Source organism: Hemicordylus capensis, chromosome 2 (assembly GCF_027244095.1).
Source record: "Hemicordylus capensis ecotype Gifberg chromosome 2, rHemCap1.1.pri, whole genome shotgun sequence".
NCBI classification, from domain to species: domain Eukaryota; kingdom Metazoa; phylum Chordata; class Lepidosauria; order Squamata; family Cordylidae; genus Hemicordylus; species Hemicordylus capensis.
The window spans coordinates 329,283,681-329,308,857 of record NC_069658.1 but is presented as its reverse complement, the minus strand read 5'-3'; the positions used below and the strand labels follow the sequence as shown (position 1 = coordinate 329,308,857).

Here is a 25,177-nt window from a genome sequence, read left to right as displayed (position 1 = left end):
TTCAAGTGACAGATATTTCTTTTTGTACGTGTAATTTGTGGGGGTGCCAGTGGAGGAGAGAAGGCAGAATATATTTATAGGAAGTCATTTTATCAGAGATAAAAGTCCAAAGGAATTTTTAGAATTGGTTTTCACTGCTGGTTTTGTAAGCAGCTGTTGCCCCAAAGCCTGTCAATGGTCCAGCTTCAAGAAGTGCCCATCTTTGAACAACTGGAGAAATTGCTGAGAGAAATTCTTTCTCTCTTGGAAAGAAAAGTGGGGTGGGTGGGGGTGGAATGATTCCTCCCCCACCCAAGTTGTAATAGAAAGGAATATGCTGCACTCAAATGTCACATTTATTTTGGATTTTGTATGTAGTATATTATATGAAAGTGTACATATTTATAAGCAGCGCTATATCTTGGCCATTTTATTTATTTATATCTGTGTGAACCAATTTTGAAACTTTAGTTGAAAGCGGTATATAAATATTCATTGTATTGTACTGGCATGTGCGCTCCACAACTCTGAAACTCTTACTGCCAGGTGACATCAATTCGATTATAGATCCTATTTGGGAGGGGATCCATTTGTGTGGCAAAGTGCACTTCCAGCCCTTGGCCACTGTCTAGGCAGCTGAGTGGACTCCAAGAGAGCCAATGTCAAGTTACAGGTTAGCAAATGTGTTCTTTCCAGACCTTCTCAGTCTAACAGAGAAACCAAGGATAACATTCTTCAATCTGGTGACATCCTAAAGTGGTAACTAAATGTACTTTAGAGTCAGGCTTCTGCTCCAGGAGGGTACTCTAAATACTGAAGTATGTAGGGGTGATTATTCCATGAGGCAAGACTGTCACCTCAGGTGGCAGATTATTGGGGCATGTGCAGGGCGGCAAATGCCCCTCGCTGCTGCCATTGGAGTAGCACTTTAGGACCAATCTGACCCTTGCAAGCTTTGGAAGGGAGTACCTCTCCTCAGACCTCTACAAAGCTTGCAAGAAGTACAAGAACAGAAGGAGAGGCTGCTACAGCCAGTTTCTATAGAGTGAATATTAGAGCTTGGGTTTCCTGATGCTGGCTATAGGAAAAGACAGGGCATAGATGCCAGGCCTATGGGAGCCCAGTGTTGGATTCAGGGAAGCAGAAGGAATATAGGGGAAGCTGACCCGTAACTAGGATCTTTCACCCAGGATGAAGAAAGCCACAAATGGAGAGTTACCTATAAGGCACTATTTTATTATTTGACAGCGTATGTAAGATAAACTGCATAGCACAAAATTGCAGACTTCCAGTCCCAACATAAAAGGAACTTCAATACATCAATTCAATGGCACAGTTCAGTTTTCTATTGCAGCTCCTGGTATTTTCAACAAGCGCATTCACATACCCACACTGTTAGCTTACCCTTAACTCTATTAGGTTGACTTTATCTACTACACTTCACTGCCTTTCACTACTGTATTGGCCAGACACCGAGTAAATGTCTGGATCCGTACTTGTTGGAAAGTTGATACAGCATGTGCATCTTGCAAGTGGGATAGTTCTCTTCATCTTGGGGATCAGAGAGCCCTCCTTTATAGTGTAGACCAGGGGTTCTCAACGTTGAGTCCCCAGATGTTTTTGGACTTCAGCTCCCATAATCCCCAGCTCCAGTGATCTTTGGTTGGGGATTATGGGAGTTGAAGTCCAATAACATCTGGGGACCCAACGTTGAGAATCCCTGGTGTAGACTGACCAGATGACTGGTGAGGGGATAGTGGGATGACCTTCCTAACTGGCCTCAAATTACATCAAATCTCTTCTGCTTTCCCCTTCTAGTCCAAGTGTCCAAAGTATTTTTCATAACTGATCACACACCATATTCATACTTGCCACCTGCTCTTCTGATATCTGGCTCACCCAAGCTCTCCCTGGCTCCTTATCTCCCTTCAATATACATGGCTTCTACTTAATGCCAAGCAACATGTTTGTCTCACATTCAAAATAACTTTATATATTTCCAAATTCTTACACCACTGCTTCATCTCTAGATACTCACAAGCCAGACTCAAGCATTCAATATGCTAGAATGTGTTTCAAAGCAGCGAAGACAGACAGAAAACCTGCCAGGTTAAGACCATCTCATTGATCTCATCTTGATTTGGGCCTCAAAGATCAAGGAAAAGTGTGGGTGCATGGAGGGTAAGCTACAAGCAAGCACAATGGGTGCCACTGTACAACACCATTACTGATCACTTGGCATGTCTGTTAAGGCATCAGCCTTAGGTTGAGTTTGAGCTGGATTGAAATAACTTTGTCTTAACCCAGCAGGCTTTTTTAAATGATCTAATTTCCATGGCTGGTAAAAAGGAAAATTTATCATTCCCAAGTGTTGACAACCCAATACCTTCCCCATTGTCACATTTAGTGTTTATTCTAATGCACACTATATAATATAGTGAATTGCATTATATTCTATATATTTCTAACAGCTGTAGGATATTTATCATATTTCTATACTGCCCAATATGAGAATCTCTAGGCAATGCATTATATTCTGCAATATAGCAGAGACTTATAAAAGTGTGTAGAAGAACCATTGTGCTGTAATGGTTAGAGTGTTGGACTAGGACTGGGAAGACCAGAGATCAAATCCCTGTTCAGCCAAGAAATTCACTGGGAAACTTTGGGGTGGTGTATAAATATAATAAATGAAATAATAGATAAATCATCACTTTGAAAAAAGTCACCCACATTTTGGAAAATGGTGGCTCCTGACCCAATGCTTTTTAAAAAATTTGTTTAAAACATTTTTAATTTTTTTTAAAAAAAATTGAAAAGCCATTAGTAGATGCTGACAGGTGCCAGACTATTATATCCAAGGCACTGGAAGACAATACTATCACCTAGGAATGGCTCAGCAAGATTTGGGATCTATGTAAACTGTTTAAATAAATAGTATACCAAAACCAGTTGATAATTACCAAACCATTTGTGAAATCTGGAGACAGATTTTGTTTGAAGCTAGGAATACTGGCTCCTAATACAAGTGATGGACACATGAACTCGGTAAAATAATTAACTGCCATGTTATGTTGGAATTTGATGTACAGAAATGCTACATAGCAACATCTTCTGCCGAGATATGAGACTGGTCTCCATAACAATGGAATTTTGTTGTGTACTGAACTGAAATCACAAGAATGAACCTGACATTGCCTTGTCAGGTTTTCCAAATTGCATCAATAGCAATAGAAGTGTACATGAGCTTCTGATCCATTCAAGAGCAACATATGCATTAGCGAAGAGCTCTCTCTCTTTTGAAATATGGTGTATATTGTCAGTACCCATATAGGGTATTAAATTATGGTAGGGAACATGACATGTTCTAGAAAACCCAACATGTCATACTCCCCATCATAATTTAATAAAACTAATTCAGAATCAGTAGCTTTCTAGTCTCTGGCAGCATAGAACATTCAGCAGCTGGCTATTGTAGTTTCCACTTTCCATTCAGCATTTCTACAACTGTCATAAATCATGTTAATTTAGGATGCATTCTTCTCCACTTAGTCCACATAAAGTTATTATCACCTGTATGAGATGCTGTAAGGACAAAAGTTGGCTTAGAGAAGTGAAATACAGTTGCTGCACTGTGAAAATATCCTCCATAGGCAGAAAGGTCCAAGCTTCAAGAACTTGCTCACGAGACAGAATGGCTAGTACTTAAAACAAAAAAACCTAGCTCTTGCAATAGATCATAAGAGAGGTGGGGACTGCAAAGTAGCACACACTTATAAATGGAAAATTCAGACGTGGTGTGTGCTAGAATCCTCCACACACAGCAGTCTTTGGGCCACAACCACACAGAAGGCGACAGCAACACCGAGTATCCTGGCAGTTAGATGTGTGAGCAGAGCACCTCCCGCCCCTCCCCCCCCACCCTCTCTATATACAAAACTTGTTTTGCTTGCACAAGTCACTACCAGGAAGCTGCACAGTTTCTATGGTTCATGCATTACCTTTGCCATGAGGCTGGGCCATGGACCCATTCCATGTGGGCCAATTTAGTAAGCCCGTGTCAAGGCTTCAATCCGAAAGAGAAAAAAAAGTCTTACTGAAATCAATTGTTTTCAAGCAAATACATTTAGGACCGAGCTGAAAAAATGTCTTACATTTGTATGAGAGACAGTAGCACCATCCATCAGAAGAATATTGTTTTATAGTGGACATAAACCCCAGAAGCCTCAGGACATAAATTTCAATGTATTATCTGAAAAATATGTGGTACACACTCACACCCCACACTAGTAATTTTGTGAGCATATGTCTAGAAAGCACTCTGACACCACCAAAATGCTCTGGATTTCAAACAGATTCTCCAAAGGTGTGAGAGCTCACCTTTGTACTCCGGTGTGAATTCCTTCATTTCTGGAGGCAAGGACTCATAGAAGCGCTGTTCTCTGGTGATGAGTGGCTTGCAGACAGTGTGGTCATCGTAGCGCATCATGCTGCTGTGGCCGCCCACCTGATGGATGAAAGGCTCCAGCAGGACCCCTCGGCCTCCTGTGTGGGATGCGTTCTTGCCATGCTTCCCCACCTCCATGGTTTGACAAACACACATTGCGTTCGGTGCCAGTTACACACTTGGGGCATGGGGAGAGCTGCATGGGGTGGAAGGAGCAGTTTCTCAAGAAGCAAAAACCACCACTCAGATATCCCAGTAAGTGAACTCTGCAAAACAGAGAGATGCTATGAAGCTCAGCCTGAAATCGCCACTTAAATCCATCTAGATACACGTTCTAACAAGAAGCTGTAAATGTACACTTTCAGTCCTCCAAGACATCCATATGGAATTCCCAGGAAGTTCTTTTCTACGACTGGTGAATCTTTCCCTTTGGCTTTCTAACAACTGACATCTTTCCTTAAAATGCTATTATACTAACTTCCTTTTTTTAATTTTGAGCAAACATCACCCTGCTTGTGGCTAACAGAAACCGGATGAAGCTCGGTATTTTTCCTCCAGCTTTACAAACTTATCACCATGCTCAAGTTGACATACTGGGGCAATCATTCTTGGCTATCAGATGCATGCCACCACAGCAGTGTGTGTCACTTCCAGAGGTATACACAGAAGATCAGCAGACCACTGCTGATGCAGAAGTGCTCATGCTACCCAAGACATGTGTGATGCAACTGCTGCCTTCCTCTCTGCCGGAAAAAGAATCCTTCTACAGGACAGGAAGACATCAAGCCAGACTCCAGCTCAAGTCTGCTTACTAATTCAACAGAATTTGTGAGGTTTTAAAGATACTCAGGCACAAATGAAACCAAATGCAGGTTAGGCAATTATACAGGAAGAAAGGAAATAAGGGAGAGACAATTGCTGCTAAAGACTTTTTGATAGCAGAACAGTCTTTGTTCTAAACTGTAGGGCACATCCACTGAAGGAGGGCAAAAGAAATTGGAGCATCATTCTGTATTTTATCAACAGTCTGACAGGACAGTCAATTTTTATGAAGTTCATGACAGAAAATGAGAAAGACGGGTGACTTACTATTCAGAGTGACCACTTCCTAATTACCCGATGCTTAAAACCCTTTGTCTAGCATCCCCACGCTGGGGCCCTATACCAACCCCACATTCTGCCAGCAGGAAGAACCTGTCACAACAAAGGTCCACCCATCAAGACAAAGCAACAACTTGCCTCAGAACACTTTCAGCACATCTGCCTCTCCCTGCTTTCAGCAGAATCCTCCAGTTCGATCCTAAAGTATTATAGCAACCTTGTGCAGAAATTACAAAAGCACCTAACCCATAAAAACACTTGCCCCTAACAGAACCTGCATCACTCCAAACCATGGTTTGACTCTGAATGTGTTGAAGCTAAAAAAAAACCCCACACACACTCGTTGCCAACTACAATGCTTATAAAGCCAACATAAGACCAGTGTCTACACAGGATCTTCTTAAGCAGAAAAGGCAGTACAAACAACTACTCAAACACAAGAAAAGAGATGCTATGAAAGCCACCTGGTCACACACCTTATCCAAGCAGTCAGAACCCATGACTCGGCCCTATTTTGGCACATCACTGCGGATCTCCCCAGCAATGACTTGATGCATTTGGACCGCTTCATTCCACCAGAGGTCTGGGAAAGGCATTTCAGCGAACTGTACAGAGGCCTTACTGCTTACTTTTGACAAGCACAGTCGTATTTCTAGGGACTAGGGGCTAGCAGTTATTGTTCCCATCTTTTAAAAAGGTAGGAGGGGTGACCTAGCAAACTATAGACTTAACAGCCTGCTCAGTACAGTCAGCAAACTCTACGCTAGACATTTATACTGGAAAGTAAGGGACTGGCTGGAACAAGAAAACTTCCTAGTGGAGGAGCAGGCTGGATTCAGGGAGGGAAGATCCACCAGTGTCTAGTACTTCAGCATCTGATCTAGAAATATTCCACTCACACCACAGGGAGCACCGCAGAAGGCACCAGAGGACAATGTTGGGGGAGAGGGGGAACATGCAGAGCCGACAGGAACAGTAAGTAATGAAGCAGCCGGGGCCGGGGGGACCCAATACTCTGATGCTGGAGGACATAACCGCATGGCTCAGGAACTTTATAGCCCGCGAGCTCAAGGCATTTCTGCCCACCGCCGCCCCCAGGGCTACCCCTCTCAGACCAATGTCATCATCCTAGCCGGACTACAGTCCAGCCTGAAGGGTCATCGCAGTGGGAGAGAGGGGCCTCTTTATTCCGTGCTGCGCAGGGGTCAGAAAGGAGGAGCTACTATTCTTCCTCTTCAGAAGAATGCCCCCCCCAAGAGGTACCCCTTTAGGGATCCCTCACTGTGCCAGCCCCCACTGGCCTTTCCCCCACAGGCACAGCCCTCCAAATCACCACCATGCTCCAACTGGTCCAGTCAGATCAAGCAACCTCTGACACAACGAAAGGGGATATATCTGAGGAGGAAACAGTAAATCAGTCCTCAGGGTCTAGCTGCCTTTTCCAACCTGCAGATTTTGAAGTCCTTTTGGCAAAGGCAAGGTGCATCATCAACACGGTGGTGTCCCTAGAGACCCCCTCCACCAGCCAGGGGCTAGATAAAGAGGTGTTCCCTTCTACTTCCTCAGCCACTCCAGTAGTGCCCTTTCCACAGCTATTCCACTCAACCATGTTGGCCGAATGGAGTACTCCCTTTGCCAACAAACTCGCGTCTCCTTTCCCAAACAAGTTATACTCGTTACAAGAGGTCTCCTCCCTACTAGTCCCCCTGGTTGTGGTTACACCAATTGCACAACTGTGCAAGAGTGAGTAAGGAAGGGGAGGAGCAACTGAAGGTCCCCGAGGACAAAAAATGCAAGGCCTTCCTCAGAAAGGCCCACGACGCTTCTGTTACAGTGATTAAGGTCATAGCACCAAATTCCATCTTTGCCAGGGCCTCCATGCTGTGGGCGAAGGAGTTGAACCAGTTGGTGCCCCCCGAGAACACCAAGCTCCACCAGGGTATCAATAAGATGGTCAAGGCAGCTGCCTTTATGGCCAATTCCAGCCAGGACTGTATCAAGCACGCCTCTAAAGCCAAGGTCTCAGCGATAGCAGTCAGGAGATACCTCTGGTTGAAACACTGGAAGGTAGACGCAAAATCCAAATTAAGCCTGGCATCCTCATCTTTTCAAGGGGTCAAACTGTTTGGGGACTCCCTTGATCCTATCCTCGTGGAGACCCAAGATAAGAAGGCAGCCATGCTAGCCGCCCAAATGGAATACTGTAGACAGTTTGGGGGAAGTACTTTCTTTCGGACTTTTCGACCCCCATACCGGCAGTCAAGCTACTCCTCCAGCAGTTCCTTTCGGGACTACAGGAGCCACAACTACAGAGCTAATGGACGCTCCCAGGGGCAGCAGCGCTCCAGGGGAGCAGGCCACCAACAGTTCAAGTCCACTTTCCAGAACCAAAAACAATGATGCCACACCGGTTGGAGGCCAGCTTCTGCTCTTCAAGGAAGCCTGGTCAGAAGCCACCTCCGACTACTGGGTACTCAGGACAGCCTTGGAGGGCCTATCCCTAGAGTTCTCATCAAGCCCCCCCCCACCCCAAACCTCTTCATCGTCACCCCAAAAACCAGACAAATGGCATTGCACGAACAAAGCCATACAGCACCTGTTACAGATCCGAGCAGTCGAGACATTGCCAGCGACAGACTCATGTCGGGGCGCATACCATTCTTGGTCCCAAAAAAGGACAGGTCATGGCAAGTGGTCCTGGACCTCAAATCCTTAAACCGCTTTATACCAAAGTGGCCCTTCAGGATGGAGTCCCTCAGAACTATCAAGGAGGCAGTGAAGGACAAGGAATTCCTAGCCTTGGTGGATCTGACAGAAGCATACTTCAACATCCCAATCCACTCGGAACACCACCGGTTCCTCAGGTTCTCCTTCAGCAGCCTCCATTACCAATACTGGGCAGTTGCATTCAGCCTATCTTCAGCCCCAAGGTTGTTCACCAAGATCATGGTAGAACTAATCAAGTTCACCAAGATCATGGTGCACATGCGTACACGAGCGATCTGCATCCACCCGTATCTAGACAACCTCTTAATCTGCTCTTCATCCCAGACCCAAGCAAAAAGGGACATTCGGAAGACTCTATGCCTCCTCCAGTCACACGGGTTCATAGTGAATCGATAAAAGAGCCACCTGACACCTACCCAAAAGATCCTACACCTGGGAGTCATATTTGACACCCTCAGGGGCACGGTATCTCTATCCATGGAGCGAAGGGAAAAGATAGCCACCCTCACCTCAACAGTACTGAGGGAAGATTCACTGCAACTCATGTCCCTGGCCACCCTCCTGGGCTCCATGATAGCATGCATAGAGTGCACTCCATGGGCCAGATGGCACTCCCACGCCCTTCAATGGTTCCTTTTACCCTACCAGGATAAGATCATCACACACACACCCAGATGTCTCTTACGATGCCACTCTTGGTGCAAGTCTCCCTACATTGGTGGAGGTCCACAGTCCTATTAAAGGGACTGCCACTCAACCTCCCTGTCAGGGTTACAATCACTACAGATGTCAGCCTGTGTAGCTGGGGAGCCCACTTCCGCCACCACTACGTACAGGGAAAATGGAACCCAAAAGAACAAAAGGAATCAATAAACCTACTAGAGCTCAGGGTGATCCGCCTAGCTCTAATACACTTCCTACCCCCCTTCAAACACCGCCAATTGTCCAGACAGACAACATAACAGCAAAATCCCACATAAACAACCAAGGAGGAACAAGATCAAGGGTACTCAGGGTGGAATCAGCCAAGCTGTTCACGTGGGCAGAGAGAAATCTCCTATCCCTGACCACTGAACACCTGAACGGCAAAGCCAACCATAGGGCAGACTGACTCAGCCGGCAGAGGGTCAACCCGGCGGATTGGTCTTTGAACCCAGAGATCTTCCAATGGATGACCAAGAACCTGGGGTACCCAGTGATAGACCTCTTCACTACCCACACAAACAGTAAGCTACCAAGATTCATGTCCCACATCTTCCACCTGCAAGCAGAGGACATCAATGCCCTCTCAGTCCGGTGGCCGAGGGGTCTCCTATATTATTATTATTATTATTATTATTACTACAACTAGTACTACTACTACTACATTTATATCCCGCTCTTCCTCCAAGGAGCTCAGAGCAGTGTACTACATACTTGTTTCTTTTTCCACCATAATTGGGGTCCAAGATAACCCAAAATAAGTAGAATGATACAAAACAGAGATTTATGCTCCCACCCAAGGCCAATATCCATAGGGGGGCTTGGGTACATCCCATGATTCTAGGATGGGCTCCGATTATGGTGGAAAAAGAAACATTGGTCTTACCTGTGAAGGGTACTTTTTCACCGTAATCAGAGCCCATCCGGCCCTCCTTTGGAAGTCAAACACTCCTGGCCCTGGCTCTCCATAAAGGGATTAGTTACACAGGGCCTTGAGCCCCTGCCTGCTCGGCTTTGCAACAGGGTGCTTGTTTTTGCCCAACAGGGCACTCCTACACTGTCCCAAGATTTCTCATTCACACGTACACCTTCCTTGTCCAGCGCTCTCTCTCCCCACAGCTCTCTCTATACTGTATGCTTCGGCGCAACAGTCTGGAACTGGGGGACTTGGGCTCCTCCTACTCCAAAAGGAAGAGATTGCTGGGATAATTTCCTGTCTATGACCTGAGGCATGCTGGGAATACCCATGATTCTAGAATGGGCTCAGATTACAGTGAAAAAGAACCCTTCACAGGTAAGAAACCTCCCAGAGACAAAGGTTTGGGCAGTATATAAGTTAAATTAAATAAATAATAAAATAAATAAGACCAATGTCTTTCTCTGCCCGTTTAACTTCTGCATAAATGCTATGGTGGGTTACCTAAATAACCCCGACTTCCACCCTCCCAAACTGGCAGAGAAACACATCTCCACTCTGCTTTATGCAGACAATGCAGCAATTCTCTCAAGGTCACCCATAGGTCTCAGAAGAGCTCTGAGGGTCCTTGCCCAATATTGTAAGGAGGATCAACTGGAAATTATCACAAACTAGTAGACTAAACACACACTTCTGGCCGATAAACAGGAACACAACTGAGCAAGTCTCATGCTTCAAATACCTGGGGGTGGTCTTTCATGCCTCCGATACCATGAAGGCTCACAGCAGCTATGTTGCCCAAAGCGCCCAGAGGTGTGCCACTGCCATCCTAAAATTCTTTTGAACTAGGTGGCCTGCAGCCCTTAAACTATTTGATGTCAAGTTGCTGGTGCAACTCCTCTATGGTGCTCAGCTGGACCCCTTTTCCAACTTCGGCCTTCTGGAGCTTGTCCAATTCAATTTCCGAAGAGCAGTATGTGTTGTGTCTCTGGTCTAAAACCTAGAGGCAGGCCTGGTGAAAGTGGAGGCCAGAGTATGGCTGACAATTACAGGCTAAGACCATCATACCTCCCAACAGACCTTGCCCCACTAATGCTGTAGGATGGCTACCAATCCACATGGAAATGAACTGTTGGCAAAAATATCACTTGGGTTCTCCCCATCCCATGGGTTACGAGCAGGCCAGAACACTCTAAACCATGGATTCTTAATGTTGGGTCCTCAGATGTTATTGGACTTCAACTCCCATAATCCCCAGCCAAAGAACACTGGGGCAGGGGATTATGTGAGCTGAAGTCCAATAACATCCGGAGACCCAACGTTGAGAACCCCTGCTCTAAACAGTGCATAATAGATGCAGAGTCCCAAAGTGACTTAGGCAGGGTCCTGATCTTCCTTAGCACTGAAAGTCTAAGACTCTTAGCAAAACCTGCTGTATATCTTATGCAGCTAGAAACCCCTAACCACAGAAGAGCCTTCACCTTGGCTCACTATTGTGCCCTCCCTTTGGCTTTGTTAGGCGGAAGATATAGGAAGATCCCTTCTCAGAATGTCTGTGCACCTGCAACTCTGGGCAAGTTGAAACCACCAAGCATGTCCTCCTCCTTTACCATGCCAGTGAGGTATAGTGGTTAGAGTGCTGGACTAGGACTGGGGAGACTTGAGTTCAAATCCCCATTTAGCCATAATAATTGCTGGGTGACTCTGAGCCAGTCACTTCTCTCTCAGCCTAACCTACTTCACAGGGTTGTTGTGAGGAGAAACCTAAGAATGTAGTACACAGCTCTAGGGGAACCTGACACTGGAGAAAGGGGAGAAGGGGGTAAGCAATTGTAATCGGGATCTTTTGCTTGAGATGGAGAAATAAACCACAAATGGTGTGCTGAATGTAAAACAATGCGTTATTGCTTGACAAAGTCTGAGTTTCCACCTGGAGCAAAATGCGTAACACAAAATGAGATCATCATCTACCAAAATAAAGACACAAGATAAATTATTTATATCCCAAAAACAAAACAAACGTCAGTGTGTCAATTCCATATCATAGTTCAACTCCTGGTGAATTGCACATATCCTACTGCAATTCCCATTTTCCTTGCCAAGAACACACATATTCAAACCCAAGATAATGCCTTTGTTCAACCACTAAACTTATATATCAACTCTATTGCTAGATTAATCTTATTCACTACACTTCACTCTCTTTCACTAAAGTGTTGGAGACAGTGGACAATGTTCTTCATATATGCAGCATGCACATCTTGCAGAAGGGATTTTTTTCTCAGCTTGGGAACCTCTTTGGGGTCTCTCTTTTATAGTCCAAGCTGACCAGATAAGGAAGGTAACAGAATTGGCCTGAAATTACATCTCCTCTTCTCCCCCTTCCAGCCTGAATGGCCAAGTCATGTGCTTCTAATATCTGGCTCACCCAAACTCTCTTGTTCCTTATCTTCCCTTACCATATATGCTTGATCAAAACAAATTGTGTAATTTCCTAATTCTGGCACCATAAACTCACTCAAACTTTCAATATGCTGTAACTTTCAATATGCTGTATTTCAAACAAGGGTATATAATCCACATCATATGAAATTCAAAACAGCTAACTCCTTGATGATTTAAGCAGGTGACTGTCTTACAGGAAATCTCCAAATGCTTACCTAATTTCCCAATTTGCTATTTGTAATGAGTTTTCTATGAGCCATGCAGTCTACTGGTCAGTATAGCAAGATTCTCACTAGTCATAACTCCACAGCTCACTCTAGGTCAAGGTTGCACAGCTTTGGCCCTCCAGCTGTTGTTGGACTCCAACTCCCCTCAAGCCACAGTGGCCAATAGTCAGGGATGATGGGAATTGTAGTCCAACAGCTAGAGGCCTGAGGTTGTGGAGTCCTGTGGCACAGCTCTGAAAGGGCTCTTTCCTTCCTCACAACCCCTTTCTTTGCAGACCCCTGCCCACTATCCTTTTATTTTGAGAGGGGGGGTGTACACACTCCTCTCCAATCAAAAACATCTTCTGACCAGTAACAGCTGCAGTCCAACTGACTTTAACCATCACAGGGTCCTCCTCACTATCTGCTTATTGAATCCCCACTGCCCAATCACCATGGTGCTTCTGCTCTCCCAGGCACCTCCCCCATCTGCATATGGAATCCTCACTGTCCAATCAGGTGCTTCTGCTTGTGAACTCTCATGAGAGCTGCCACACATGGGATTAGCAACAGGTATGCCTTAGCAAATTAAATATATAGAGGATAGATACTGATATTAAGCTAGGGAACACTGAAATGAGAGAGGCTGCATGTCCAAAGTTTTATAGGCAAGAGGCTAAAGCGTCCAATTTATTTATTTATTTATTTTAAATTTAATGACACTGTCACAGACAGTGGGGACCAATTTTCTATCAGTTAAATAACTTAACAATTTTGAGACTCTGGGCAGCAAGTGAAAAGTCAGTGGGCTCCAGACACTTTTATATACTAACTAGTAACAGAGAAGAGGAAACAGTTTGATATCCCATGAAACATTTTGCATGCTCCATAGCAAGCACAGGCAAATGCTCAAGCATTTCTTCAAATCAAATCACACACACCTCCTCTAAGGAATGTAGGAACCTGATCTACTGAGCACTCTAACCTCTGGCATGACCAGCTACTATCAACTCTCACAGCTCATTAGTTAAGATGCTGTTCTAATCACAGTTCAGTAGACATTTTAGCCAATACTGGTCCATGGATACCCCCATGTAAAGATAAAGAAGAAACAAAAAAGTTATATGCTGTACTTTCTTTGTGATCATGACACAGTAACTTGCTCTCCGCTACAAGTGTTACACTTTTGGATAACTGAGTTAAAAGGTAAATTATTTTTACATTACAGCTGCCATGCTGAAGCTACTAAAAGTACTTCTGTACTGGCAAAGAGACTCTTCATTAAAAACTGAGCCATTTTACATTGTAAGCAACATTCAGATTATAGTTGCCATGTGAAACATTTCCACTGGCTCCTGTAATTAAGAATTAGCCCCAAAACTGCCCCAGTAGATATGTATACATTCAGGTTCCAGAATTAATTCTAGGTGGAATAGAAAACAGAGCTTGAACCCCTTTGACTCATGTTGTTTAATATTTCAAATATGAAGCAACTGCATTTTCAGAGGGAACTGCTTAATGAGAAATATATAACTATAATAGTACCTGAACAGTCTGATAAAACAGCAGTAAAAATAAGAAGCTTATTTTAAAACATGAACTTAATACTTGTGCCAGCTATTGCATTAAAGGAGGAAATAATTTAAATTCTGGTATTACAAAGATCTATAGTATCCAAGTGCTGTGTAGGTTTTCCTGCTATATTTCTTATAGAATGGACACTGCCCATATGAACATGAGCCCCCCAAAATCACATCTAAATTTACAGGTTGGGAGTGCAGATTTCACAGATTCCATTCTTTATTTTATTTAATACTTAACATTTACATATATGGTTTAAAGTATCTGCATCTGACATAGCAGCTTATGTAATGCAGAAATAGGTTTTAAATGCTGACTCTTTGGGAGTCAAAACTTGGTCACCCAATGATACATAGCATTAAAAGTGAACATGGAACATTCACTAGATGTTTCATTCTCAAACCCAGTCCCAGTGGATAGGTTTATGCACTTGCAGTCTATGGAAAGCTGCTATATGGAAAACATTACTAAAAGCCTTCTGGCTATTAAAAACACTGGAATATTTCTACTCTTGCAAAATCTTATAAACAGCATGGGTCAAAAAGGCATCTTACTGCACACAGTTAGCAAGAAACCTCTGAGTCATCCTAGCAGGAATTTGAGTTGGGAGAGGGCAAGGAGAATAATGGGGGACACTCATGAGGGCAAGGACACTGAGAAGCCCAAAAACCTTCAGGTGAGTTTAAAAGGTAGTGTGCCGTCAAGATGATTTTGACATCTGGAATCCACAGAGCCCTGTGGTTTTCTTTGGTAGAATACAGGAGGGATTTACCATTGCCTTCTCCTGAGAAGTGTGAGATGATGCCTTTCAGCATCTTCCTATATCACTGCTGCCCAATATAGTAGCAGTGAGGATTTGAACTGGCAACCTTCTGCTTGTTAGTCAAGCATTTCCCTGCTGTGTCACTTAAGGTGGCTTCAGGTGAGTTAGCATCATGCAATGTTCGTTATATATAAGGGGAGCCTGCTGAACATGTGGTTTGATCTATGCCCTTTACTACAATTCCACTCATTTTTATTACCCAACTCCACCCATATGGTATGAGGCAGCTACATTACATTGGGTAGATGCACACAGCCAGTTTATGCATCTTCTTGTGGTTTGCAAGGTGTATTCAACTCAACTTTTATTTTTAGATTTCTATACCGCTTTTCATTAAAATAATCTCAAGACGATTCACACAAAAGTTAACACAAGACTACAAAAACTGCACAATTAAAATAGCTAGAATATAAAAATACAGATCTGATTAAAAAGATTAAACAATAAGCACAATATATAACTATAAAAGATACAAAGCAGCAGCAATAAGAACAGTCACAAAAACCTGGGTAAAAAGCCAAGATTTCACAGGCTTTCTAAAAACTGTGATTAAGACTGAGGGGTAGATGGCCACCAGGAAAGCATTCCAGAGTCTGGGGACAACTGAGAAGGCTCTGTCCCATGTACATGGCAGCTAAGCCTCCCTCATTGTCGGTAGCCAGAGCAGAGCCCCTGCCCCACCCCACCCCACACACAGATGACCACTTCAAGTATGCAGCAACCTTTAGGAGCAGGCAATCCCTTAGGTATCCAGGGCCCAGACTGTTAAGGGCTTTAAAAGTCAAAAACAGCACCTTGAATTGGACCCGGAAACAAATTGGCAGTCAGTGCAGCTCTTTCAAAATGGGTGTGCTGTGATCCCAGCAGGCAGCTCCAGATAAAAACCTAGCCGCCACATTTTCCACTAGCTGCAGTTCCCAAATATTCTTCAAGGGCAGCCCCATGTAGAGCACATTATAGTAATCCAACCATGACATGACTAAGGCGTGGATAACAGTGGCCAGATCTGCCTTCTTGAGAAAGGGATGCAGCTGGCACACTAGTCAAAGCTGTGCAAAGGCACCCCCAGCCACCGCCTCCACCTGAGCTTCCAAAAGGTATCATCCTTAGAGGTCTTCAATAAAGCCCCATCTTTTCACCCTGGCTTTTAATGTTTAAATGGTTTTTAAAATGAGTTTTACTTTAATATTTTGACTGGTTTTATTGTATGTTTTTATTTTTGATTGTGAACCATCCCGGGCCATTTTTGGATGGGCAGTATATAAGTGAGACAAACTTTACATCCTCAAACATGTTTCTGACAAGGATGACTATGTTTATAGCAGACTTTTTATCAAACACTCTGGTGGTTGAGATTCAAGGGAAAACACATTTAGGAATTTCAACCAGAGACTTGAGATACCATCTGTTTGATTCATGTTCTTTAGAGGAGCTGTTAAAAAAAATTAAGTATATCAACATTAAAAATAATCTTATATGTCACTGTTTAGTCCTTAAAGTGAAATGCTTCTGGAAGATATGTAGACAGATGATGTAGAACAGTACAATGTATTTATAAAATTGTTAAATTCTTTATAACATTTTGTAGTTGTCCAATCTCAATAATGAGTTTTGGGATCTTAAAGTTAAGAGATCATTCCAGTTTTTGGGGTCACTAACACACAAGACAAACATATCTGATCATGGCTCAAAAGGTTAAGAAGGGCAAGGTATCTTCATTTCTTAAGCTGCATGTTTACATTATATGTTTTACATTTATATCTTTACATTACAAAGGTATATGTGATCTAGCTTTTAATATTTGAGCTAGTTTTAGACTGCATTAAATTAGTGCCAGAAGGTGACACAGGGGAGTAGTTTTACTAACCCCCTGTATTGTAGCAATTAATTTCTTCAGACAACACTATTCTGATGCTCAAGGAACATGAAGAGTGTGTTCTTTGCCATTTAAATCTTTTCAAGATTGTGAAAGCAAATATGAACGTTCCATGTAGAATATGTGGTTTTCATATGGAGAAAAAGAAAAGAAGAAGGAATCCCCAAGATGCTACAAAGCTGATTGTAAAGTGTAAAGCAAGATCTTAAACCCAAAACTCTTGCCTAAAAGGCAAATTTTATGTAAATATCATTTTCAGAGACTATATCACACATCTGAAGGAAGATTCCTTCAGATATGGAGATATAGGGCAGGTGCACACAACTGCCAGGAAGTCTTGTTCCCAGAAAGCTCTGGTTCCTGGGGAGTGCAGACTCTTGGCAGGCATGTAGTCTGAACCCAAAGTCCAGTTCCCAAGCCAGTCTGCTGACATTTGCCACCCAACTTCAAGTGTGTCAGGCAGCAGAGGGAAGGCTGGCTTGGGAACCAAATTTTTGCAGGTTCCAACAACATAAAAATGAGTTGCACTTGTGGCCTTCAGTGAGAGTTTGCACTCGCCAGGAACTGGAGCTTGCCAACAACTTACTTTCAGGCAGTTGTGTGAACCTGCCCATAGACTCCAAAAAAGATATTCACACAACATCTGCCTCTGAAGAAGAGCTTTGGGCTTGAAATGTGCAAGACAAGATTTTAAAATAGTTGAGTGAGAAACTGACAATCACTTTAGGGATTCCCTCCCCCCATGGTACACTGGGGCTATGTTGTTACCCTTCTTCACTTTTTTTTCTGGTTTTCACCACCTTCAGCCCATTAAACTCACACACAAATGATCAAGCAAAGACTTGATCAAAGACTCTCTCAGCTGCAGAGCTTAAAGCTCCTGCACTCACCCCCTCTCATGAAAGGGCTTCAGAACTGCACACACACAGTACTGCACAGCTACTAGATGAGATAGTCCCACACCACCTCTTTTATTTGCAATCACCGAATACTGACCTTAACTACTGCAGAAACAGTTCAAGAGTATTTATATATCACAGGAGATCAAGTTCTACTTTAGTGGATCATAAGGCTGTCAACAAATAATTGGCTACTGCTGACAAAGCCCATTCCTATCAACTGCTAGATATAAATGACGACATGCAATGTTCAGGGGGCACTGCCCAAAACCAAAGACAAGGAGGAGGTGGACTGAAGAGATCCAATCCAGAAAACTTGTCAATTTTGACGTTTTGGAGTGGAAGGAGAATGTCTGACCAGGGAGGAAGGCAGGAGTATGAACTATTGACAGAGTCAAGCTGCCCTCTAGGCACAGTTTTCTCCACAGCTTATAGCAAGAAAGCCATTTCTTTCAAGTTCCTATGGTCTATATACATACCATGGTAAGGATGACAAAACTGCAGGGGCTGACATTCACAGCCCCATTACTTCCTGTAATTAAAAAAACAATTAGTGTACATTTCCTGCCAGGCCTTCCCATAGTAGTTGATCTCTCCACCAGCTTTTTATCCTTTATTTATCTGCCTTGTAGACTGTGAGCCTTCAGGCAATGCCCAATATTTTTAACAATCTCCTGCTGTGCTTAGTTGTAGGTGCTAGATTATATTACAACATTATGTGTACTATAAATGGATCACATCTGAATTCCCTTAAAAAATCAGATAGAAGATTCTAGTTTCTTTAACATAAAATGAACTACCTACAATTGCACATATTTTGTGTTCAGCTCATGTAATTCTTTGAGACTGAACAACAGACACAAAGGAAAGTCTTGAACTAGATTTTAAAAGCACACCGCCTAAAGCCCAACAATGCCCTGTTATCTCCTGGAGAAACACCACTCCTGCAAGATGTAATTGAATTGGACCAGGCATGTGAAAGGCCTTGTTAAAAGGACAAATGGCAGAGTTTCATTTTCTAGTAATGTCCTATCCTCTATTTAGCATCACAAGAAAATTACAGAACTATTTGTGGTAACACCTTCTTCAAATAACCAAAGTGGTGCCTATACACATGGACATCACCAGAGGGAGTACACAGAAATCAAATTGATTACATTATTGGTGCAACAAGGTGGAGGAGCTCAGTTATAACAGCAAAGACATGGCCAAGGGCCGACTGTGGAACCAATCATGAACTTCTCATGTGCAAGTCCCAAGTCAAGCTAAAGCAGAAAAACAAAGCTATCCAGCTTCCACGATATGATCTTGATAATGTTCCCACCATTTTCAAGGAGAACATCAGGAACCGCTTTGAAGTTCTGAACTTCATTGATAGGGAGCCAGAGGAACTGTGGAATGAAATCAAAGAAGTTGTTAAGGATGAATGTGAAAAGAGACTGCCAAAGTCCAAGAAACAGAAGAAAGCAAAATGGATGTCAGAACAGACAGTGAAAATGGCCCAGAAGAGGAGAAAAGCCAAAGTCAAGAAAGATAAAGACCTCAGGAAGGAACTCAATAGGGAATTTCAGAAAGCTGTTAGAAGAGACAAGGAGCAATACTATAATGACATCTTTAAGACCATGAGGATGAAAATAGATGCGGAAAAACAAGGCAAGTTTTCCAAAAGATCTCTGAACTCAGAGGGAGGTTCCAACCTCGAATTGGTATGTTAAGGGGTGCCAAAGGACAGATAGTAACTGACTCAGAGAAGATCAAACAGAGATGGAAGTAGTATACTGAAAGTCTGTACAGCAGGGATGTCAACATCCAAGATACTCTAGAAGATATTCCCTACTTGCAAAAACCTCTAGAACGAAAAAATGAAGTTAGAGCACTCTGGTCATTACCAAGTCGGAAGGCTACAGGAATTGATGGAATAACTACAGAAATATGGCAGGCAACAGAAGAAGAATCAGTCAAGGCTCTAACCAAACTAAGCCAGCAAATTTGGAGAACACCATAGTGGCCAACAGATTGGAAGAGGTCAGTCTACATACCCATACCAAAGAGAGGAGACTTAATAGATTGCGCAAACCATCACACAATATCCTTGATTTCACATGTTAGCAAAGTAATGCTCAGGATCATCCAAAGCAGATTAGAGCCCTACGTGGAAAGGGAAATGCTGGATGTTCAAGCTGGTTTCAGAAAAGGCCGAGGAACAAGAGACATCATTGCTAATGCACGCTGGATAATTGAGAAAGCCAAAGAATACCAGAAAGTAGTCAATATGTGCTTTATTGACTACAGAAAAGCCTTCGATTGCGTCGACCATGTCAAGTTGTGGAATATCCTTAGAAAAATGGGCATCCCAGCACATCTCATTGTTTTCATGAGAAACCTATACACAGGACAGGTAGCCACAGTCCACACAGAACATCGTGAAACAGACTGGTTTCAGATTGGCAGAGGAGTAAGACAAGGCTGTATATTTTTTCCTTCTTTAGTCAACTTATATGCTGAACATATACTGAGAAAAGCTGGATTGGAAGAAGATGAGTGTGGTTTTAAAGTGGGAGGAAGAAACATCAATAACTGGGCTACGCTGATGACACCACTCTGATAGCTGAGAATGCGGATGATCTGCAAGCTCTAGTAATGAAAGTCAAGGAGCACAGTGAAAAAATGAGACTACAATTAAATGTAAAGAAGACTAAACTAATGACAATGGGTGTCAGCAACCAGGCTCAGAACTGACAATGAAGACATTGAAGTGTTGGATAGCTTCTGCCTTTTAGGATCAACTATCAACAGTAAAGGATCCAGCAGTCCAGAAATATGCCACAGACTAGCACTTGGTAGGGTTGCAATGAAGGTTGGAAAGGATATTTAGATGCTGTGACTGGTCTACATCTACAAAGATTAGAATTGTTCAGACAATGGTTTTCCTCATGACACTCTATGGATGTGAAAGCTGGACTTTGAAGAAGCAAGATAGAAAATGCATTGACGCTTTTGAACTTTGGTGCTGGAGAAGACTTTTGAGGATACCATGGACAACCAAGAAAGCAAACAAATGGATCATAGAACAAATCAATCCAGAATTTTCACTCGAGGCACAAATGACCAGGCTCAAACTATCATACTTTGGACACATTATACGAAGACCTAGGTCCCTTCAGAAGTCTATAATGCCGGGGAAAGTTGAAGGAAAGAGAAGAGGACGACCAGCAGCAAGGTCATAACCAAAAATAAAAAAAATAAAAAGTACGTTGTAGAACTGGAAAAGGTACAGAAGAGGGCAACCAAGATGATCAGGGGCCTAGAGCACCTTTCTTATGAGGCAAGGCTACAACACCTGGGGCTATTTAGTTTAGAAAAAAGACAACTGCAGGGAGACATGACAGACATCTATAAAATCATGCATGAAGTGGAAAAAGTGGATAGAGAGAAATTCTTCTCCCTCTCACATAACACTAGAACCAGGGATCATCCCATGAAATTGATTGACAGGAAATTTAGGACCAGCAAATGGAAATATTTTTTCATACAACACATAATCAACTTGTGGAATTCTCTGCCACAAGATGTGGTGACAGTCAACAACCTGGAAGGCTTTAAGTGGGGTTTGGATAACTTCATAGAGGAGAGGTCTATCAACGGCTACTAGTTGGAGGGCTATAGGCCACCTCTAGCCTCAAAGGCAGGATGCCTCTGAGTACCAGTTGCAGGGGAATAACAGCAGGAGAGAGGGCATGCCCTCATCTCCTGACTGTAGGTTTCCAGCGGCACCTGGTGGGCTACTGTGTGAAACAGGATGTTGGACTAGATGGGCCTTGGGCCTGATCCAGCAGGGCTGTTCTTATGTTCTAGGGTGAATGGACTCGATTTACGACAGGAATGAATGCACCGCTGAGACACCTTAAAGGCCAAGTTGAAGACAGATCATCCTGAAGAGAATCTATCTAGGTGGTCGCTAAGAGTCAATACTGACTTGATGGCACTTAATGTGTGGTAGAGCACACCTACCTAATAACAAATCACATAGTTCAAATTGATCTGTCCTATTGCTGATTTCTGACTTCTGATATTTAGAGATATTCATTCCCAAATATCTTTCAGAGCCCAGTTCCAGGAATATACTTGCCACAGTTGAAATATGCTCATTAGTAGCCATATGTGATCACACAAACAAGGAGCAGTGATTGTTCTTATAGCTGATTGTACGCCATATGGCCTTTGGAAGGTTATTTTTATGTTGTAAAGTTTCTGGATACATTACTTTTCACATCTTGCATCAAGATAGTAAGGGCAAGGTCACACCATCACTGAGGCCTTGGCAATTCACAGGAAAATCACTGGGAAGTCCTGCATGTACTGACTCCTTATTCATGACCAGCCAGGTGCATGCATCTGCTGTCATGTGCAGGATTCAGTTTCTTTCATGCCACTACAAATTGTTTTTTGAGCATTAGCCAGTGCATGACAAAAACAGAGTAACTGCACATAGCAGTAAGAGAAACATACCAGGACTTTTCAAATGACTACCACTTGCCAGATGGTCATGCAAAGAGACCCAGGGGACAACTTAACGACTGGCATGTTAATTGGAAAGCACACAACCAAAACATGCATAGTATGCCATTTGTTTCTGCTATACTGTACTGTATGAATTTAGTACAATGAAATTTTATTCAGGCTTAAGTCAAGCTGAATGAATCCAGATTTCCTTTTCTCTGAACATTTAGAAGAAACATCCTTCTGTAGCTATAATGTTGATCAACCAATAGTTCTACCAGGACATTCATTCCAAATTTGGGGTATATAGAATTTGCTTAAATAAGATCAAAATAAACTATTTCAGAGCACTGTGCAGACAAAACATTATACAGAACAAAGGGAAATAAAGTCCTGAACTTCCTGGTCACCAGCTGGCAAAGGGGAAAAGAAGTTATTTTATCTAAATTCCCACACCACTGTACAACCCACTAATGAGGAGCTCCAGCACAGGGGGGAAGATGTAAACTTGAGTGTTCAATGTTTAAGGATTAAAATGAACAGAAAGTGCTAGATGCTGACAAAGAATAGTGGGAACTATCATCTATTTCATACAAAAAAGGTTTTCTAAAGCCTTTAGAAAGTCCTGTCACTATTTTGATAGCCAATAAATGCCATTCAAGATGTCAACCCTGTACTCCCCAAGGCCCACCCTGATGTAATTTGAAACACAGAACGTGCAGTTCTGCAAGGTAACAGGAGAGGCTCGGATGCCCTGGCTCAGTAGAGGCAGTGGAACAAATAGTATCTCATATTTCAATTAATTCTGTAGAGGGACAGAGCCCCAAGATGAAAAAGACCCTTGGTGGGAAGATCTTCATACTCAGTTTATGCAGTCTTTTTGGGCTGCATTTTTTCTGAGAACTTGTCCCTACGTACACATGGGACCATGTTAACCAACAGCACTCTGATGCCTACTACAGCAATTTCTACAATTTTGGCAATACCAGGAGGCATTGTCATAGTTCTAGAAATTGCTGTGAAATATATCATTACTTTCTCAATGCAACTGCAGACATTCGAATCTGGCTCTGTAAGATTTCTTTAGCAGCCCTTGTCCAAATGCCCCATCTTCTGATGTGCCGTGGGTAGCAACTGGAGAAAGACCCTTTTCTGCAATGGTGCTCAAATTATGAACTGTCTTCCTAGACATGTTCACCAGGCATCAACTCTGTTCTGTTCATTCTGTTCTCTCAGGCTTTTAAAGATCGACAAGTTCTTTTAATAAGTTTTCTATTTGTTTTGCTGGCTAAAGTTATATTTATTGTTCTGTTATGTTTTATTGTCAACTAACTTTGAATTTTTAATAGCAAAAGGCATGGTAGACATTTTATAAACCTCATTATCCGTGTGAGTTCTGTTCCCACATATTAATGTGGATAAAAAGACCATAGATAATGAGTCATTGAGTCGACAGGAACATGGGGGTTAGGTTCCCAAATGAAAAACACACCCCAAAACTCACAAAAATGGGCCAAATAAAACGCCCTACCATGCTCTGTAAGTCTCCTAGCATCCAGCAATGCCTCCACCAAATGGTCCCCAAAATAACAGTTTTTTAAATAGGTTTTTGGGTTTGGGTTTGTTTTTTTAAAAAACTGAACTGAGCCACAAAATGACTCCAACAGACAAAATGGCAGTCAGAAATGACCTCCATGGTCATTTCTGGCCCTCTAGGAACCATGGATATGTGGGTTTTAATCCTTTCATATCCGTAGATAATGAAATTGGGTGTCAATTAAGACACCTGTGAATATGTGAAACTGCGGATATAGAATCCATGTATAATGAGGTTCTCCTGTAAATATGAAGTGTACATCCAAGGACAGCTGCAGAAATTATGCAGTTCCTCAGGTAAGTTATTACTTGTCTCTACTGTATGATTTTAAACCATTTTTGTTACAATTCAAATCAGTAGCAGCTAAAACCATTTAGAAAAATATTTTACTTCTGGTCCACCATGACTGCCTAAAGAGGACAGTTATATTTTGTGGAAATTGCACTAAATAGTCAAAGCCAGTTCACTCCAGGCAGCTCACATTATTACAAACAACCACAAACTATCTACTGGCTGCCAGAGGTCAGCAGCTAAGTGGATTTTTAAGTCTTTGTTTTCTTCCAAATCTGGGGGCACCAGAATAAGATAAATTTCCCAATCCCATGGAAGCTTTAAATTAAAATTAGGGAATCACACCTGAGCATGCTGGGAGAAGGGGGACGGACTTCAGCTACTTGAAAAACACCTGAGATTTCCTGTCTATCAACAAGCAAGGAGTGGAAGTTAACCCTTTGTGAGACGTGACCTCCTACTTCGAGGGAGAAAAGTAGGGAGAAAAGTAGGTTTGAATGATAAGAACTGTTGCTAATTCTGTTTCTCCTATACTATAGTGCTGAGCAGTTTTTGTCCAAGTGACATACAGAAGCTGTGATTCTGAGCATACTTACTAGTGAGTAAGCTCCACTGAACTCAGCAGTACTTATTTCCCAGTAAACATGCACAGAATCAAGCTACTTGTTTGCACTCTTAAGCACACTTATGTTGATAGGGCTGTGAATACAATCCAGATACCTTCTGTGCAATGGAATCCTGTTCATGAACTAGCTACAGCAGCCAATCCACTGCTCAGGAAGAAATGCATGTGAAAAGCAGACTGGCCTGAAAAAGAGTTTGTAAACATTAGTTAATGAAAGAAAAGCCATTTCATTTAAAGGCTGATGCAGATACAATAGCTAGTGGGTACAAGTCAGATATTAAGTTTAAAGATAGAAATTGGGGGGAAGTTTTTAACGACAGTACTAGATGTGTGAGGGGAAATATCTTACTGCATTCAACTCACAGGCAGTATGCCACAAATACAACTACCAGCAGCAACCAGAAACTTAGTTCTGTCAAGTGGAAGGAAAAGCCTCCAATATACTCTGCCATGAAAGTCACA

The 25,177-nt window shown here is 42.7% G+C and overlaps 1 protein-coding gene across 9 annotated transcripts in view; it reads right to left on the bottom strand.

The window, feature by feature from the left end:
* IP6K1 (inositol hexakisphosphate kinase 1) overlaps positions 1-25,177 on the bottom strand; it is a 48,634-nt gene that overhangs the window by 9,866 nt on the left and 13,591 nt on the right. For 4 of the 9 annotated variants that reach the window (XM_053295233.1, XM_053295237.1, XM_053295234.1 and 1 more), the window contains one exon: positions 4,360-4,692. The exons of 2 other annotated variants lie outside the window; for them this stretch is intronic. In XM_053295233.1, the coding sequence (XP_053151208.1) occupies positions 4,360-4,582 (223 nt within the window). In that variant the 5' untranslated portion in view covers positions 4,583-4,692. Of the gene's footprint in view, positions 1-4,359; positions 4,693-18,181; positions 18,235-24,810; positions 24,898-25,177 lie in introns of all 9 variants that reach the window. 3 more of the 9 variants (XM_053295235.1, XM_053295232.1, XM_053295236.1) reach the window with 3 other exon arrangements.